Genomic DNA, 17,784 nt, shown 5'->3' with positions numbered 1-17,784 from the left:
TTATCAGAACTGATCATGTTAGGTTTAGGATCAGTATCTTCCTTTCCAAAAACAGCACCCAGTAACATGAATGTACAGTTACAGAGAAAGCTGAGGGTCCAGGTGAGGTAGGTTAATCAGGTTTCTAGGATTAGGGACCAAACGGAGCTGCATGAACATGAAACAATATTCATTTCTTTTTGCTCAGAGTAGAAAATAAATGTCAGAGAACAAGAAGCACAATGACTGAACATTTCTTTTTCTAATGTTGGACTGTCAGTTGTCTGCACCTCTTTGGGCAAGTTTGAGCCTGAGGAACAGGACTACAGATGATCACAGAGCATGTACAGGAGCAGTTTTGGTGTTTATATAGTACATTGGTGATTATTGCATTTAAAAAAAAAATCCACTTCCTTCCTAAAGGAAACCCATGCTATCTGTTTCCATTTAAAATTACAGTCCTATCTGTGCAGTCATGGGGTTTGAATGCACAGATTTTGTTCTTACCTAACGTCAATCAGCTTTCTTTTTCAGAGGGTAAAAAACACGGGGTTGTATGTTAATCGGATTGTAAAGCCACAGGAGGCATATTTTAGATTTTTACCTGCTATTTCGTTTATTCTTATAAAACACTGAGCATGCATTTGTTTTGTAAATTATTATCTCGCTTGTTTAAAAAGTTGCCTTATCGCTTCTTTGCCAGGTTCAAGTCTCAGTGCAGACAGTTCAGAAGACAGTATAAAAGATGGACGTGGCTTCCAGTTGTGAATGCCTTAAACCTGCAATCTGTTTTACGGTCACCAGGGGGCGATAGCTGTGGTGGCCAAAAAAAAACTTGGGGCTTTCTGAGCTGACCTCTGGAAACACTTTCCTGCTGGGTTTATTGTTTCAGCCACTTATTTGAGATAACGCTGAATAAAAATAACTTGTGATATAATAATAATAATGATAACTTGTGATTGACAGGATGTTAGCCAATGAGTGTAGTTTCACAGTCAAACCGGCTTTCTTCCATCACATCCAGTTTCAACAGCAAGATGGCTCATCGAAGCTTCAAGGTGGGACTTCACAAACTAGAGGGTGATTACATGGTAGCTATGTCCATCTTTTATATTGTATATGTCAGTACTAAAATACTTTTTTGGCTGACTTGAAATAAATATCTGTGCATGTAAATAAGAGCACAGATCATCCATTACAGCCATGGCCATATTTTATCACTCTCTGAAACAACCCTTTTACATTCATGGGTGGAAAACGTTTCGTCTTTCAGCTCCCTCCTTCAAGCTCCAGGGGAGAATTAAAATTTAAAAACACATCACTAGTCATGTCTCCATTTCCCACTTTCTCACACACACACACACACACACACACACACACACACACACACACACACACACACACACACACACACACACACACAATGAAGCTTCCAGCAGCAGAAGACAAACTTCACAGTGTAAAATTACTCAAACCACAGAGAGGTCCATAATTTCACATTAGGCCCATTTTTTTTTTTTCCATTTTCTGAAGCCACGCAAAGACAAACATCACTCATTAAGAGCTGCAATCCAGAGCAGTGGAGTCGGCAGTGTTCGGGTATTTAACATTATATTCATATAGGTCCTGAAAGATGATCACCAATATATGGATGATGCCACTATCAACCAGACAGAGACACCTTTGTCAGTTTGTTTCCATTGCTAGCTTTCCCTGAATAATGTCTCGAGTGTCACCAAAAGAGGACGGGGATTTATTCCTGTTGGCTCAGCCTGTTGAATCAAGCAGACCAGGTGTAAACTCAAAATAATTCAGTGAGCAAACTGGTCCACCTTACAGCCAAACTCCATCAAAATTTAGAGGAGTCATGGTTACTGCTCACAAACAACCACAGATTACCAACACAGCACTCAGAGACACATTCCCCATCCTCAAAAAAGAAAACAAACAGACTGCTGTGTATCTGCTTCACGTCTCCATCCTTTCACTGATCCAGTGTCTCAGGCGTTGGTGCCTTCGTTCTCAGCCGCTCGGCCGTCACTCGCCGTCGTTCCATGTGTGATGAGGGTAGGTGGGGCCACAGACACGTCTCGCTGGCTGCTGTGCCTCGAGTGGCTGTCTATCTGATGGAGGCTGCTGTGAGTGGAGAGCGGATGGTCGAGACGTGGATTGCTGCCATGGAAACTGCGGTCCTCTGTACCTCGGTAAACCACGGTATCGCTCCTAATGGGGGAGAAGCAATGAAAGAAAAGCTGAGCTTCGACTGATTCACATCGTCTGAGAGGAAGCGAGAGCATCGTGGATTTCCTGGTCTACCTGTCATCTCGAGTGCGCCGCAGGCTGCTGTGGTAGCTGGCCTTGCTGTGGACGCTGCTGGCCTTACTCCTGGTGGAGGAGGGGTGCCCGTGGTGAGTTCTAACTGGTTCATCAAGGTCGTCTAGAACAGCTAAGTGGGTGGAGGAGGCGTGTGTGGAAGTGCCCTACAGGAGGAGAGATCAAACACATGTAGCGCTGAAACCGCTGAGATTAAAGATTTAATTTAACACCCGACACCTTTGCACAACGTGTAAATATTCAAATCCAAAAGGCTACATCTTGCTCAAGGCTCTGTGTACATTACTCCAGCATAAGACATTCATATCTTTTGGATCTTGACTCAAATCTAATGACAAGATTATGCCTCAGGTTATTACTTTTATTATTATGATAGACACCTAGCCAGGTTCACAGGGGTTGAAAAGCTTCATTGATGATGCGGCTAAATATTATCAATGAAGAAATATGTACATGAAAACACCAGTCTGATTAAACCTTTATCAAAGCTTCTAGATGCTGACAAAAAAAAACAGGCATACAAGATACGATCTTTCATTTCAGTCTTCTCTTCCTTTCATCAGTTTCAAAAGAGCTCAGAGCCGTAACCTGTGGACATTCATGTTTGGACTTTACTCCCACGGCACTTATAAATAATTCCATCCTGCTTTTTTTTTTGCTGTTGTCTTTGCAGTCCTACCTGAGTGGATGTCCCTCTGGACTTCCTAACGATGGGGGTGTTGGGCTCACGCAGCAGAGACTGAGCAAAGTCCGGCTGCTCTTGCAGCACCTGGCGAGACTCATTCACCCCACTGCTGCAGAAAGAAAAAGGTGAAGGAGGTCAGAGGTGGGATGTTTTTACAGACAGGGGACAAGTCGCAGATAAAATTGGAACCAAGAGACAGATTGGGGGGGAAGGAGTAGGAAGACATTTAGGATTCAAGAAGAAATACGGGAAAGAGACAAGAAAACAGTTGATAAGGACAGGATAGGGAAGATTAATGATTAATGTGCTGTTGTATAGCAACGTGTCACCACAAAAGGAAATACAGTAGAGATACTAAACCCCTGAACAACTGAGAGGGAAGGAAAATTGCATGTGAAACAAAGTACAAGATACTTCTAAGTGCATAATTAGTTGTGATAAACTCAATTTAGTTCTCTCGAACATTAAAAGACACACAGTCTCTTCTTACTCTTTGCGCCTGCGTCCATGTAGGAAACTGGCCCACTCAAAACAGGTCTTCTTGCTGCCCACCCAGAAAACAGAGGGGATCCCCACCACGAGCATCATCAGATATTTAATTAGGAACAAAACCATGGCCGGTCTGCTGGTCTCCTCAACCTGAAAATAAAATAAAATGCACACGTTAATGATGCAATCATCTAATCAGCACAGCATGGAGTTTTTAAAAACACAGAGTAAAGTGAAGCAGAGGAGAGAGAGGAAGAGAACAAAGGCTTCGATTATAATGTAGGCAGACTAATTGTGCAGTAGAATATTTCCTCGACAACTAAACATGAAAGATATGCTAAAAGCTTTGGATCCACCAACATTTAACAAACTAAAATCCTCAAACATAATCTAGACAAACCGAGCTGTTTGATGGATCTCCCAGCAGAGGGCAGAGATTTGGTTCTTGGTCCCCTTTTTATTGAATATAAATCCCAGATTTTTAAGAAATACAACAAACAGAACGCTGTGTCGTTCAATCCCAAATCATGGTTTCATCTGTCCGATAAAATTTCACTATGGGAAACCATCAAACACACTGAGTACTGTGTTAAAAAGTTTTTGTGGAAAACCATTATATTGTACTTTAGGTGGTCTTTAAGATATCAAATTCTTTAAATTTTCTTTTTAAATTAAGATAAAAATCTTCCTAAAGATGCTATTAAAGCAATTGACCCTCACTACAGTGAGGGTAAAATCCATGAGCAGCTGAGCCTTTTAGTGAGATAAGAGATTTATTGTTTTTGAAACCCGGGCCCAGAAGAATTTCCATTTATTAATTAGCTTAAGTCTCTGTCACCCATGCTGAGATGAAATGTGTCTTATTTAGATCATCAGATAAAACGAGAAGCCCTGGGTCTTCAGTAAATTATCACCCGTGAACACACACAAAGAAAGAAACTCAAATGAACTTTGACACCACAAAAGAATCTTCAATTATCCAAGAACAAGCAACTGCGCCCTCTCCCAGAACACACAGAAAACCCCCGGGCAAAGATCACATAACACACAGCAATATTGAAATTCCAGAGCTGTAATAGGACGTAAAGGGGATCTTCATGATCTTCACAAACACACAGACACACTCACACAATTTGACATGTGATGGAAACAATGACAAAGCCTTATGAAGTAAAGGTGTATGTGTGTGTGTGCACACATCCAACTGACTGACACACAGGTAGGGATGGAGTATGTTAGCGTCTGCACTGTGCACAATTATCTGGTTAATAATTTAGCACTGGACTATATGAATCACTGCATTCCCACCCATCTTCATAAACAGGATAAAGCCCTTATGGAGGACTGGCAGCAGACCGTGACTAAGCAGCCCAGGGAGCAGAGGGGCTGAAAGATGCATGAGAAAATTAACTGAAATACAAAGAGAAAAGGAAACGGAGCAAAACAAAGATGGGAGAGGTTGGGTTTTTTTTTTGTGGAATTGGTCTTGAGAGCTATATTAGCTGAGCTAATGATGCATGCCACACTCTGCTCCCCTCCCTCACAAATACGTACTCACTCAGCCGCACACACAACTAAGTGCCAGCTCTTACCCACTCTCAACCAAGCACTCAGCATCTTTGGCCAAATCCCAGCTCCCACCCTTGGCCCTTAGGTATCCCATTTCTTTGGGAAATTGAAGGATAGTGGTCATCTAGCCCCCCAAACAAAGCGTGGAGGACCACCTTGCCCTAAGCTGCAGTGAAAAATGGAAGGGGAGAATTGAGATTGGGCCTTTGATCATGAAATAATCCATCTATCCATCCATCTAACGGCTTAACTTAGGGACGCGGGGGGCTGGAGCCTATCCCAGCAGTCATCGGAGAAGAGGCAGGGTACATTTTGGACAGGTCGCTAACACAGAGAGACAGGTGACCACAGGGTCTCACATCCACACCTACGGCCAGTTTAGGATCACCAGTTAATGTGACGTGTGTCTCTTTGGAATGTGGGAAGAAGCCCATGCAGGGAGAACATGCCAACTGTACAGTGAAAGGCACCAGCCAATCAGGACATGTGCAGAGAAAGTGCTAACCACTTCACCACAATGCTTTCTTTCATAAAGTAAGCATGGGAGTTCTTGTTGTAGTTCCTAAATGTCTTCCCACTACTGTAATCAATTCTGACGTCACCGGCTACAACAAAGGTAAGAGCTCATCTGAATAAAACCTGGTTAAATTCCAGATACCAATTAAAAATCATCTTCACGTTAAACTAGTAATTGTACATTTTTGTTTTTATTTCTCAGAACCGAGTGGCTAACATAAACTAGCTAAAATGTTGGCTAACCAGAAAAATTATATGATTGGACTTTTTTTTTTTTTTTTTAAATGAGACTTTGTTTTTCCCTCGTGTTTTCATACATTTCTGGCCTACAGAACATGGCAAGACTTAACTTGTAAAAAAGGTAAAAAACAAAAAAACCCGTTGAGCTCCATTCTTGAGTAATTGTGTATTCATGTGAGGTCAGATAATCGGAAAAACTGAGTTTCAGACCGAGAAAACAGACATGATTTTCCTTTTTTTTTTTGGCTAAGTGAGTTGCATTTTCTTAAAATCCGGCAGATAAAAGTAAATAACTTGCTGAAAATAGTTGTAAGAAAAGTTTGATTCATTCCTTTATTGCATATTAGTTATTTTCTAACAGTAACTGCGATGGCCCCTGGGTGGTGAATGTGTCTGTGTTTTGTGGTTTGTGCTGTGATTTGTTCTACAGGTGCTGATCGAAGTAACTGGCTGTATGAGCTAAACCTGGGCCCAGTGAGCTTGGTTATAAAAGCTCCATCCTTTCAGGTCTCTTTTGCTCACTGCCCTGATTTGAATACTAGCTTCCTGAACTACTGGTAGATCCACTTAGCTACAGCACGTATTCTTGGGTTATTTGCCTTCTACAGACTCTGCCACACACCCACTACTGACTAGCTGACAAACATGTTCTTTTTAATTATGTTCCATAAAAAAATGATCCTTTACTAGTTACTACCTGTGAGCCAGGTTGTGAGACAATGCATAGGTGCTCTTCAAATACACCAACTAGTTAAAAAAATGATAATTCTAGAGATAATCTTTGTCAGACAGGTTAAGTAACTATATATCAAAATCAGCTATGAACACTTTATTGTTTGTTTTGCAGTACTTTGCCTTTTCCCGGTCCATGTTGTCCCCTCAGTCTGACTTAAAAAAAGCACACGAACACAATTAAGTTGGTGCGATGACTTCACAACTTGGGAATCCTGACCATTTGAGGAGTGCATGAATGGAAGCTATATTGATGTTAACTCCTTCCACTGGAGAAGTATCTTGTTCACTCATTATTTATGATATGTTTAGTAGTCTTACACTTTTCTTTCCTGAGACACAGACAAGCTCCCTCCCCAATAAGGAAAGAAAAACACAGATTCCTCAAAACAGAGCACCTGCGGATTTTCACCATTCAACTTTTGCAGTATGACAGCACAGACAAACTGTGAGTGACAGAGCTCTGATATTTGTTTGCAGCTGAGAAAACAGGCAGCATGTGCTTTCAGACTGTAGACTACCAGATTTGATTAGCTACTCTGACACTTTTTTTTCTTAAGACAGGCTATCCAAGTATAAAGTTGCAGCACAACAGCTGGCAGCTGTAAAAATGATTTACACATGCACCGTCTTAACAAGCACAGATAGTGTCTTCTCTAAAGTTTCACTATATTATTACATCATCTAGTAAGAAATGAAACATAGTTTGTCTAGTGAGGTTAACACCATCACATCGTGCACTTTCTTATTTTCATCCTTTTACCTTGTATGGGCATGGGATGTGATAACGCCTGCAGTTGTTCTCCATCCATGTTTTCTCCCAGATCTTCCGGTATGTGTGCTCGTATATGTAGCAGCCAATCACAGTGAACAAGGGAGCCAGATACAGCACAGAGAACACTCCCATCCGGATCATGAACTTGACTAGTTTGGTCTGGTTCTCCTTCTCCAGAGGAATTTCCATGCGCACCCTGTTCAGAGCGACAATGCCCACTAAAAGCAGGGAGACGCCAACCTGACAGAAGACAGACAAGAAGTTAAGGCTCAGTGAACCTTTAAAAAACTCTTTTAAAGGTTGGGTGACTGACAGACAGGTCTAAAAGACATTTAATGACCCACCCATCATTACTAACCAATCCATCTCTCCCAATGTCCACACTTGTATTATTTCATGCAGTCATTAATCGGTTCACACCACATCCATCCTACTCACCACTTCTTTCATCCACCCACTCACTCATTTATCTCCTGAACTGTACTCACCGCCACATTGACACAGAGCGGTGCCAGAACAAACCACCTCAGGGCGTCTATGTCATACAGCCCTATGAAACACACTCCACTGATCCCATCTCCCTCGATTTTATTCAGGGCCAACAGGGTGACGGTCAGGGCCCCTGGGAGGCCCCAGGCAATCGCATGGAAGAGGAGGGCTTTCTTCTCAATGGCCTCGCTGCCCCATTTAGGCACAGCAGCCAAGAACCAAGTGATTGTCAGTATGACCCACCACACACTGCCGGCCATAGTGAAGAAATACAAAACCATGAAGAACAGGGTGCATGCCTGAGAGAGAAACACAGGAGGAAAAACCTCTGATCAATTAATCATTTGGGAAAGGTCATCAAAACTGTAAATCTGCAACTATAGAGTAGTAAAAAGTAAATTCATGACACGTGTGCGCTCTAAGTCAGTAAATAGATAATTGCACTGTGTAATAAAGATAAAGTAATGAAGTTAATAAGACAGCATTTTTAAAGTGTAGCATAGTTATTTTTATTAATTGCTAAATAAACATCCGTCAACCTCATCATTCAACCACAAAATAAATAATTTAAAATCTAGTTTAGAAGTTTTTAGCCCAGTAAATCATCACTAATGTGCTGACAATTTTAAATCAGGCAGTTTTCTCCCTCAGATTCCATAAAAATGAGCAAAAACCTTGTTGTGTGAGCCCTGTGTTATGGTGGATGCTCTGAACTGGGAAGGGCTGACAGGGTTGCACGCGACCCTGCCTTCCAGCAGGAAACCCAGGAAAAACACCAGCGACACCATGACGTAACACACAGCATAGAAGATGATTGGTCGCTCAGGGTACCGAAACCTATCGAGGAAGATAAAAGAAAATGACTTTGTGTCTTTCTCCACTGCAACGATACTAATACTTTCAAAGAAGTTACATTCAGCTTTTCAAACCTTGTAACATCAATCAGGAATGTCAGGAAGGTGAAGAGTGTTGCAGACAGACAAACAATGGAAACAACTCCAATGAAGTATCGGATGAAGGTGAGCTCCTGCTGGTTGAAGAACATTGAGGGGCATGGGGCAGAACAGTCCTTCCTGCCCATAAAAGTGTAACCCAGGTCTGGGTCGACCTTGAGCTCTCTGGGGCACCAGAAACCATAATCTCTTTGGACGGTCATTGATGATTGGTCAGTGGGTTCAGAGCCTGTTAGCAGGTCCTCTAGACGAGGATAGGGCTCGTCACAATCTGGGAACCTGCCCCCCAAAAAGTAAAAGAAATTATATAAAGACAACAGCCTCCACAATGACCTTACGGCTACATCAACACAGCAGTTTCAGGAAAAATATTATAATCTACATCAAGGTAAGAAATCACTACATAGAGTTATCTAGGTTATGACATTGCTCTAAACCTGTACCCTGTAGCCTATATGCTGTAGACTTAATGCAGGACTATAGATCAAGCATAAGTTTCAGTCAGATGTACCTCATCTCAGCAAGTCTAAAATGACAATAAAGCTAAATTAATTTTTTTTTTTTTTTTTTTAATATAGCAGATTCATACCTGCTGCACTCCATATCATCTGGCCAGGCTATGCCAAAAATTTCCATGAGTTTGTGGCACTCATCCTTGGCCCGCTGGCAAAGGGATCGGCATGGCATGGAAACGTGGCCGTACACAGTGCAGACTGGAGCGTATAGTGCACACAGGAACATCCTCAGATCAGCACTGCACACCAGGTTTACCATTGGATGAAAAGGCTTTGGAGGAGAAAAAGAACAAAAAATGCATAAATAAAATGTTGACACCAATATTTTTATCTATGCAAAGCTCTATGACATAAAAACACTGACTGTGCAAAGTAAATGATAAGTGATATCCTACTCTCAGAGCAATACCTCTAAACACTGACATTTCGTGCTGCTGGTATTCAACACTAAAGTCAGTGTTAATCAGCATGAAAAGCTTGTTATTAAACATGACGTGTATGTGGATGATCCTAACACACATGCAGTGTCTTATAAATATACATTTACACACAGGCTCAGGACGTTAAATGCTATCGGCAGCACACACGAGAAGGCTCATATTTAGCCAGAAATAGATATCAAAGGGCATGGAGGGAAAGCGAGAAGGATAGCAAATAATCTTTCAGATGCAACTTACACTACTACTCAGTATTTCATCAGCAGTTAGAGGCTTATGAAATATGTACAGCTGCAATCATATTACCACAGATCTCTTTGAAGTTGGTGACAGCAAAGGCAGACTACTGAAGGCTGGAGCTACAGCCATTTGTCAGTAAAATGAGCAAACAAACAGCAGGGCTTTTCACACATGGGAGATTATATACCCTGTTCCCTGTAGGGACAGACTTAACGGTTTAAGGATGACTTTTGACCTTCATGGTGCTGTTAGAAGATCTCAAAACAAATTACAAGGAAAATTTAACTCATACTTACTTACTTATTACTTGCATATTAAAACAATCACATTATAACTTGTGCACTTAATACTATTTCACAGATGCACTCAAGTTTTAATAACATTGTGCTTGACACTTGCTTGACAGCACATAACACTGCATTGTGCATATGCGTAAAGGAAAAAATGTGTTTGTGTGACACAAAACAGTAAATTTACATTGATTGCTTATCATAACAACTACAGTGCATCCTCATATAGGGAGCATTTGTGAAAATATCCATGCACCAGTAAATGCGAGTGTGTGCTTTATGCTCATTTCTGTGTGAGGTCAGGCCTTACGAGTATGTTTTGATCGTTCTCAATTGCCGTGTTCTAGATCTGCACACTGGAGATGTTCCACCAGTAAATGGATGCAGTGGTGCATGAGACGTGTGACACAGTTTTGCGTATTGCACAAAGACAAATGTGAGTGTGTGCACACGCCACCACTCAACTTCATGAATTTTGCAACCAATGCTTCTTTTTCCTTTTCTTTTTTAAAAAAATCTATTTAATGAGCAGCATGCATTGTGCCCAATGGTATGAAAACTGATCTAGAAAAATGATCCTTTTATTTGGCTGTAATAATATTTAAGAAATTCTCACATAATCTTGCCTCTTCAGTGTTTTCTAAGATGATTCAGGAGCCATACAGGAGCACACACTTCTGTTTGAATAGTGTGCAAACCTCAAGACATGATGGGGAAGTCCAGAGTGAAGGCTCGGCTAAATATCTAACCAATCAAATATGTCCAGCCAGTGGAAATATAGGAACTGGATTTTAGTTGTGCTGTTTATTTCCTCTGCTAAGGACATTGTATGATGTTACCAGGATTAATCAATAAATTATAGACAGATTTGTATACAAATTGCATCTACCAAACTACACATCAGACTGAAGGCAGAACTATTAGGAGATGTTCTTATTCTAAAATGAAAAAAAAGTATTTATCACACTTTTAAGTTCGCCACACTGGAATAAAAGGGTTAGGTGCAAATAATTAGAACCTGGCAGACAATTTAAGATACAGTAATTCTTTGTGTAAAAAGAAAAATCTCCAAGAAAGCCAAAAACATGATCACAGGATCAGCAGGCATCTCTTGAAACTGTTGGAGTCAAAGTGCATGAACATTCAGCCAGAGGGAGATTGCACCAATTTCACCTGCCTGGGAGGGGTACCATGCCTCAGCTGTGTGATATTAGACAGCGCATGAGTATCACTTCAGCAGTTTTGTGTTTACAGCAATCAAACGGATTAATATACAATTTACAAAAATAATTATGACACACACTTGCATCGTCTACATTGAGATGTCGTAAAAAGACACACACACACACACACACACACACACACACACACACACACTTGTATTTGCAACTTGCAAGTGGTAACTTTGCCTGCAAAAATTTCTAGGCCTTAAAAGGAGGATATGAAGTTTAATGACTGTGTGAGAGCGTTCAATTTCTTTTTTGTACTGCGTTTAAAAACAAACAACCCCCCCCCCCCCCCCAAAAACCCCCCCCCCCACAGTACATATGTTCAGGTGGTGCCAGCTGAAACTGGAGAGTTTCAAGTGTCTGACATGAGTCATGTTCACTGCAAGGATTTTACTCAGAAATAAGATGTTATTTGAGATAGTGATATAATGGACTGACACTCTTCTAAAATTCTTTAACGCCATCTAATGCTATCTCCGATGTTAACTGATAATAATGACAGTGTTAACAGGTATCCTTATTAATGTAGCAAAACATCTATTCATGCTTAATATAGAAGACAGACAAACAAGACAAGCTGTAACTGTCAGCAGCTTAAAACCTCTCCCTCACTTCTGCAGTTGGAGATGTAGCGACTGCAAAAAACAGTTCAGGATTTGATTCGGCTCATATGGTACTGTGGCTCACTGCCACAAATATCACTGCTAATTTGAATGTTTATGATAAGTGTTCTGTGATGTGACTCCAAGTACGTTGTAAATTCCTCAAATGAATTTTTAAATTTACTTGAATGTATCACTTCACCATTTGCGTTCTCCGTTTCTGTACTGGTGCACTCTTTCAGTAAAGTGCAGTATAATTCTTTCCAAGCCATTAAAAAAAAAAAAACCCAAATAAAATCTGAAAGTGTTCTGGTCCTCAGTTTCAACTCCCACCTCACTCAGCGAGCCTAAGGCCACACTTAGACAACGAGTATCTGCTTTCTGCATGAGTGTGTGTCTGACTGCATGGGCGACTGGAGGCTTTCTTCTCCTCATACTAACTCTACAGCAAATGTGTGTGCAACTCCTTTTCTACATGTCCCCATTCTGCCCGTGCGTGTAGGTTTACATGTGCACTTGTGTGTATGTGTCAGTGTTCTTGTATTTAGCCTATGTCCCACTTATTGCGTTTCCAGTGTGTGTGCTTATGCTAGGCTTGCGTGCCTGAAAAAGTCAGCGTGTGTGTGTGCACAACTATTTTGGCAGTCAGGGCAATTGCCCCCACATCTCCTACCACAAAGAGAATATTGATATTAAGTGGTCTAACTGTGCCACCCAGCAAGAGAGAAGGGGGATGGCAATCAGCCTTCCATGGTGGGCAACTTGAGTGAATTGCTTGGCATTTTGTGTGTCAGTTGTGATGGAGGAACAGGGAAAGGAAAGTAGAATAGCCCACAAATCTGCCTTGGGGGAGAGGACAGCCTATTAAGACATGGAAAGATGTGGAAGAATGAGTAGGGTGGGGAAAAGAGGATACAACCATTGCAGTGAATCTGCTTCCTGCATTGTTTTATTTATTTTAGTCTATAGTGGAAGGATGATGAAGCAAGAATAAAGTCACACTATTAAGAAAACAGGTACCTACCTTTAAAAAAAAACAAAACACGAAAAACAAAGTAAATGTACAATGCACCTCCATTGAAATCTGCAGTATACCAGCATATAGTCTTATCCATTACATATCCCAGTTAGCTAAGTTATTGAGATATCACAAATAAACTAACAGTTGCAGTCCAATACTTTAGAAAAGCAGATTATTTAAACTACTGCCATGTTTCTGCCCAAGTAAATTTGCTGGGAAATATGCAATTTAATGCATACAAACATATCATCCACGAGTGAGCAAGCACTCTGTGCAACAGACTGCTGTCTGCAGCTGCTGGAAAAATGCTGACGTCATTTAAAAATCTAAAGAGTTTGTGGTGTCCTTTTTTAATCTATTTTTTCTATATATATATTTTATATGTTTCCTTTCATTTTGTTTTTATATCCTTAAATGGCAGCTATATGTCAATCCTTAGTAGCACACCTACTGGAAAACAAATTTGTGAAAACTCTGGCATTACCACCATTTCCGAATGGATTCTAAAATGCAGTCCGACCTTAGATAACTGAGCCACAATTACAGAAAACATAATGTGACAAACTCATTTAACAGCCACTCACACAGGGACAAAGACACACACAGTACAAGATACAAAAACAAAATGTTCCCTGTAGCTGCTTCACAGACAACAAGCAAGAGGAATTTTGAATCATTCCTCCCCCACAAAACTGTTTTAGTTCATCATGTCTCAATTAAGCTGCACTATTTAGGTCATCCAGCAGCATCGTAATTGGTTTTAGGTCATTGCTTTAGCCTGGGTAGAAAAGATAATATTAATTATCTTTGTGTCGATTTAGTTGTGTACTTTGAATAATTGTTTTTTTTGCATCACACAATCTCTCCTAAGCTTCATACACTGTCATACACATCATACACTGGTGCCCTGACTCTCCCCTGTAAAACGTCTGGATACAATTTTAAATTGCTGTTCCTTTAGACTCTGACCTTGACACTCCTTTCATAATGCTTCACTGTCAGCAGGAGGTGTTGTTCATAATGTGCATTGGATTTTTTCCTCCAAGCACAGCACTGCGCATTTCAGTTCTACTTCTTTGGTTTGCTTTGTGGGATAGCAGTCATTTCCTTTATGCTGTCTTTCCATTAAAATCAATCCCATTATTCAGTGTCTTTTCTTATAGACAACAGGAACAAAGGTTTCTGTAGATGTCAATGCAGGTGTTTTTCTGTCACCTTAGGGTAACCTCATTTGGAAGCAACGCTCCTGCAGTTTGCTATTTGCAGTTTGTCCTTTGCTAGGGTTTATTAACATCCAGGTATTTAAAAATATTTCCTGATATTTTCTTTTTTTTTTTTTAATTGTTATGTAACCTCACAATGCTGCTTCTTTAAACGTTGTGATCAAGACACCCTTTTTATGAAAAGAGCAGATACATTTAAGTATTGACTTTCTTTCCAGCCCTCAATGTGAGGGAAAAAACAAACAAACAAACAAAAAAAAAACCAAACCAAAAACAGGAAATTAATGTTTATGTACTTGATTTTCAATTAACTTTGATTAACTAAAGTAATAAAACAATTTCAGACTGTGTCTTCTATATTTGTGAATTACATGAAGATCAGATCACACTTGAACACTTGTGAATTATAACTGGAGATGTGCAAAAACATTTTATGCTCAGTCCCTAAAGGTTTTTAAAAAAAACCTGACACAGCAGTCACTAGATGAATTTAAAATATTGTAATGAATAATCAAGGCTAATGTAGGTTATAAAAAAATTACTGTGTCCAGTAAAGAACATAGTTGAACAAAGCGTATAGCTTAAAAAAAGTCTACAGTTATCAAATGGTCACCAAACATAATTCCAGAACCCCATCCATCATGCAATACTTCAATTTGACATCTCCCCCACACAGCTTTAAAATGGTATGAATGCTGGTTTGACCTCAGTCACAGAGTATCTGTATTTGTGAGAAACATTTTAACATTCACAAATTTGGCTTTCATCATAGCCCTTAGTGCAGCATGAGTGCCGCTGAACCAATGGCTGTGCATGGGAAACTTATGCTTTCTGAATTTGTGGCACCCCCACTGGTATAGTTTAAAGTCCCTAAAATCAAATATAACAATATTTTTAATTTAAACTGTACATTACAGTCTTAACAGTAAGAACAACATGCAGAATTTAGCCATCCATCAAAAACAGACAATGGTGGGGAAAATCAATTGAAAAAAAAAAAAAAAAATCACATGTGTGTGAGCAAGTGCTCGGGACAGGCAACTTTGAGTATTCACAAAGAAAAGAATGAGAACCAGAGTGGGTTTTTGAGCAAAATAAGAAAAAAGGCCCCTGACTGGTCCACCTCTTTTTCAATAGAGGGATTAAGTTTCTTTCTCTTTACTCCCTCTCTCAAAAGAAAGCCGGGGGAGGGAGAGGGAAAGAAATGAAAGGAGACTAAAAAAGCTTCGGAAAGAAAAAAGAAAGAAAGAAAAAGGAAAAACTGAGAGAAAGAAAGAGGCATGTGATAAACCTTCACCTAATGCAGGCAATACTTTTGGTAAACAGCAGATCGACAGCAAAAACTAATTTAAAGATGTAAGTGAAAGAAAAAAAAAGACAAAAGTGCAAAATCAAAAAGTAGGAAAAAATATAGGATTGAAGGGAAACTGGAATCTTTATAGCTGATCAAAGCACTTCCTTCCTCACGCTCACCAACCAATCATGTCCCTTGGGAAGGAAAAGGGGCTTACCTGGTGAATGCACGGCAAGAAAGCTCAATAAAATGGTGACAATGTGTTATATATACATTATATAAACTTCTGCCTTAGGCTACTGAAATATGAAGCTCATGGTCCATGGTCAAAAATTTAGAGCCATTACATATTTCCGTTTTTCTCATTTATTTTCCTTATGACACACTAACATGTCTTTTGTGAATGATACACAATCAGATGGTGAGCTGCTTTGTGCCCTTACATTTTTCAAATATCTTAACATTGTTCTACCACAATGTCAATAAAGCTGGCCTTACCACAACTCATTACAAACGAGTTAACACCCTTGCCGTCCAATATTCCCAACTGGCCATTCAACTAATTAAATTTGTTTTCGTTGCCCAACTCCCTTTTTTTCCTTACTTTTCCTCTCCCCCTCCAAAGCAGCCAAGAACAGTTAACAGGAAACAGGATTCATATCCAAATATGAACATTTGGTTTTTGAATCTCTAATATCTTTGAGTAGTCAGTTTAGCCAGTCTATGTGTGTGTGCGTATGTGGATTTTGTAGAAAATCCAGTTAGCCAACTTTGCAGAAACTCAGACACTTCGTCAACTGTTGAGGGAGGGGTAGAGGGAAAAGAAAAAAAAAGTGGAATGGGAAAAAGAGCGGCGGTTTCTCGGTGGATTAGGGAGTCAAATGGATTGGAAAGAGTGTTTAGAGTGTGAGAAGCCCAGACGAACACACGCACACTTCCTGAAACTGTCACCAGCTTTGTGTTGTGGTCAAATCAAGGTGACAGGCTGGTGAGCAAAAGCCTCCAATGAAATGGCTTCTGAACTGGCAAGTAATGCTTTTTTCTAACCCCTCCCCCCAAATACCCTATACTTTTATATAGGGTCTAATTTAACCTTCTGACATGCGTGACTAACAAATGCACAATAATTAATTTAGTTCTTAGCTTACACAAAGAGTTTTGTTTTTCCCCCCGCCCTCACCACAGAATAGTTATATTGGGATACATAATGCTCAATAACAAGCTTTTAGATATTAATCGTGATGGCAAAAAATTGGTTACACGGCTGTTAAACCCAGAAATATCTAATATTAATGCATTTTTACATTTAGTAATAAATTCTCTAAGAAACTTGTAGATTATATGTTTTACTAATGTGTCATTTTTATACGCACTTTCTCTATAAAGCCACCTCAATCTGCCTGTAAATTAACAGTACTAAAATGCTGATCTTTTGATGCACTGCTAGAAGATATGACTTCTTTCACCTCTGATGCACGAGAGGGAATTTAGAGAAGACAAATCAAGCTTTTGCCTACTAAACCTTAGCAAAGCCCATCTGGACACATCACCATCACACGCTCTGGATTTCTTTTCCTTCCTCTCTTCCAATCTCTGTCTCACACACAACTCACTCTCAAATGAGCCAGGCAGGCCCTGCAGCACAAATTGCTGTCAGACCACATCGGCTCTACTTCCATTAGCCATCTTAAACATAACATCCCTGCAACATCCCCACTCCACTAAGCTATGAGAACTAAATCGTGTATTTCTCTCCTGCTTACTGCGGGAACTAAAAAGCTCCTGTTTGCGTCAGCCTCTCTTCCTGCCACTTGATCCCTCCACATACTCAAGACTGTTAACAGCATTCTCCTTTAATGCTCCCATACATTAAAGCCAATCACACTGTCTCTCTTGCTCTATTGTGCAAGAGAAGTGCATTATTGCAGTTCACAGTCACGTAGACTACATACTCCCTCTCCTTGTATCAGCTCACCTCCTGTTTTCTTACTGACGCCTAGTTTTTCTCCACTTTTACCAGACAGAATTAATCCCATAGCTATCTGATAAAAATGTACGCGTGATTAATGCGTTCATAAAGAAATCCACACACACAGTCTCTCTGCGGCTAAGTCCCTGCTCCCTCTCTTCTTTCACATGCTTGTGAGAGACGCAGGCGTTGGCCATGAATAG

At 40.2% G+C, this 17,784-nt stretch overlaps 1 protein-coding gene across 4 annotated transcripts in view; it reads right to left on the bottom strand.

Moving 5' to 3' along the window:
* Positions 1-1,045: 1,045 nt before the first annotated feature.
* The window catches only part of LOC309717316 (frizzled-3-like), a 30,347-nt gene continuing 13,608 nt past the window's right edge, over positions 1,046-17,784 (bottom strand). For 2 of the 4 annotated variants that reach the window (XM_082551781.1, XM_082551782.1), the window contains 9 exons: positions 9,351-9,547; positions 8,738-9,040; positions 8,483-8,645; positions 7,808-8,107; positions 7,308-7,559; positions 3,489-3,637; positions 2,993-3,107; positions 2,296-2,459; positions 1,046-2,202 (listed from right to left, as the gene is read on the bottom strand). In XM_082551781.1, the coding sequence (XP_082407907.1) occupies positions 1,980-2,202; positions 2,296-2,459; positions 2,993-3,107; positions 3,489-3,637; positions 7,308-7,559; positions 7,808-8,107; positions 8,483-8,645; positions 8,738-9,040; positions 9,351-9,547 (1,866 nt within the window). In that variant the 3' untranslated portion in view covers positions 1,046-1,979. The remainder of the gene's footprint in view (positions 2,203-2,295; positions 2,460-2,992; positions 3,108-3,488; positions 3,638-7,307; positions 7,560-7,807; positions 8,108-8,482; positions 8,646-8,737; positions 9,041-9,350; positions 9,548-17,784) is intronic. The other 2 variants (XM_082551780.1, XM_082551779.1) reach the window with 1 other exon arrangement.

The sequence above is a fragment of the Aulonocara stuartgranti genome, assembly GCF_965226115.1.
Source record: "Aulonocara stuartgranti genome assembly, chromosome: 1".
In the NCBI taxonomy this organism is placed as follows: Eukaryota; Metazoa; Chordata; class Actinopteri; order Cichliformes; family Cichlidae; genus Aulonocara; species Aulonocara stuartgranti.
The sequence above is the reverse complement of the archived record's forward strand: the minus strand, read 5'-3'. Positions and strand labels throughout refer to the sequence as shown.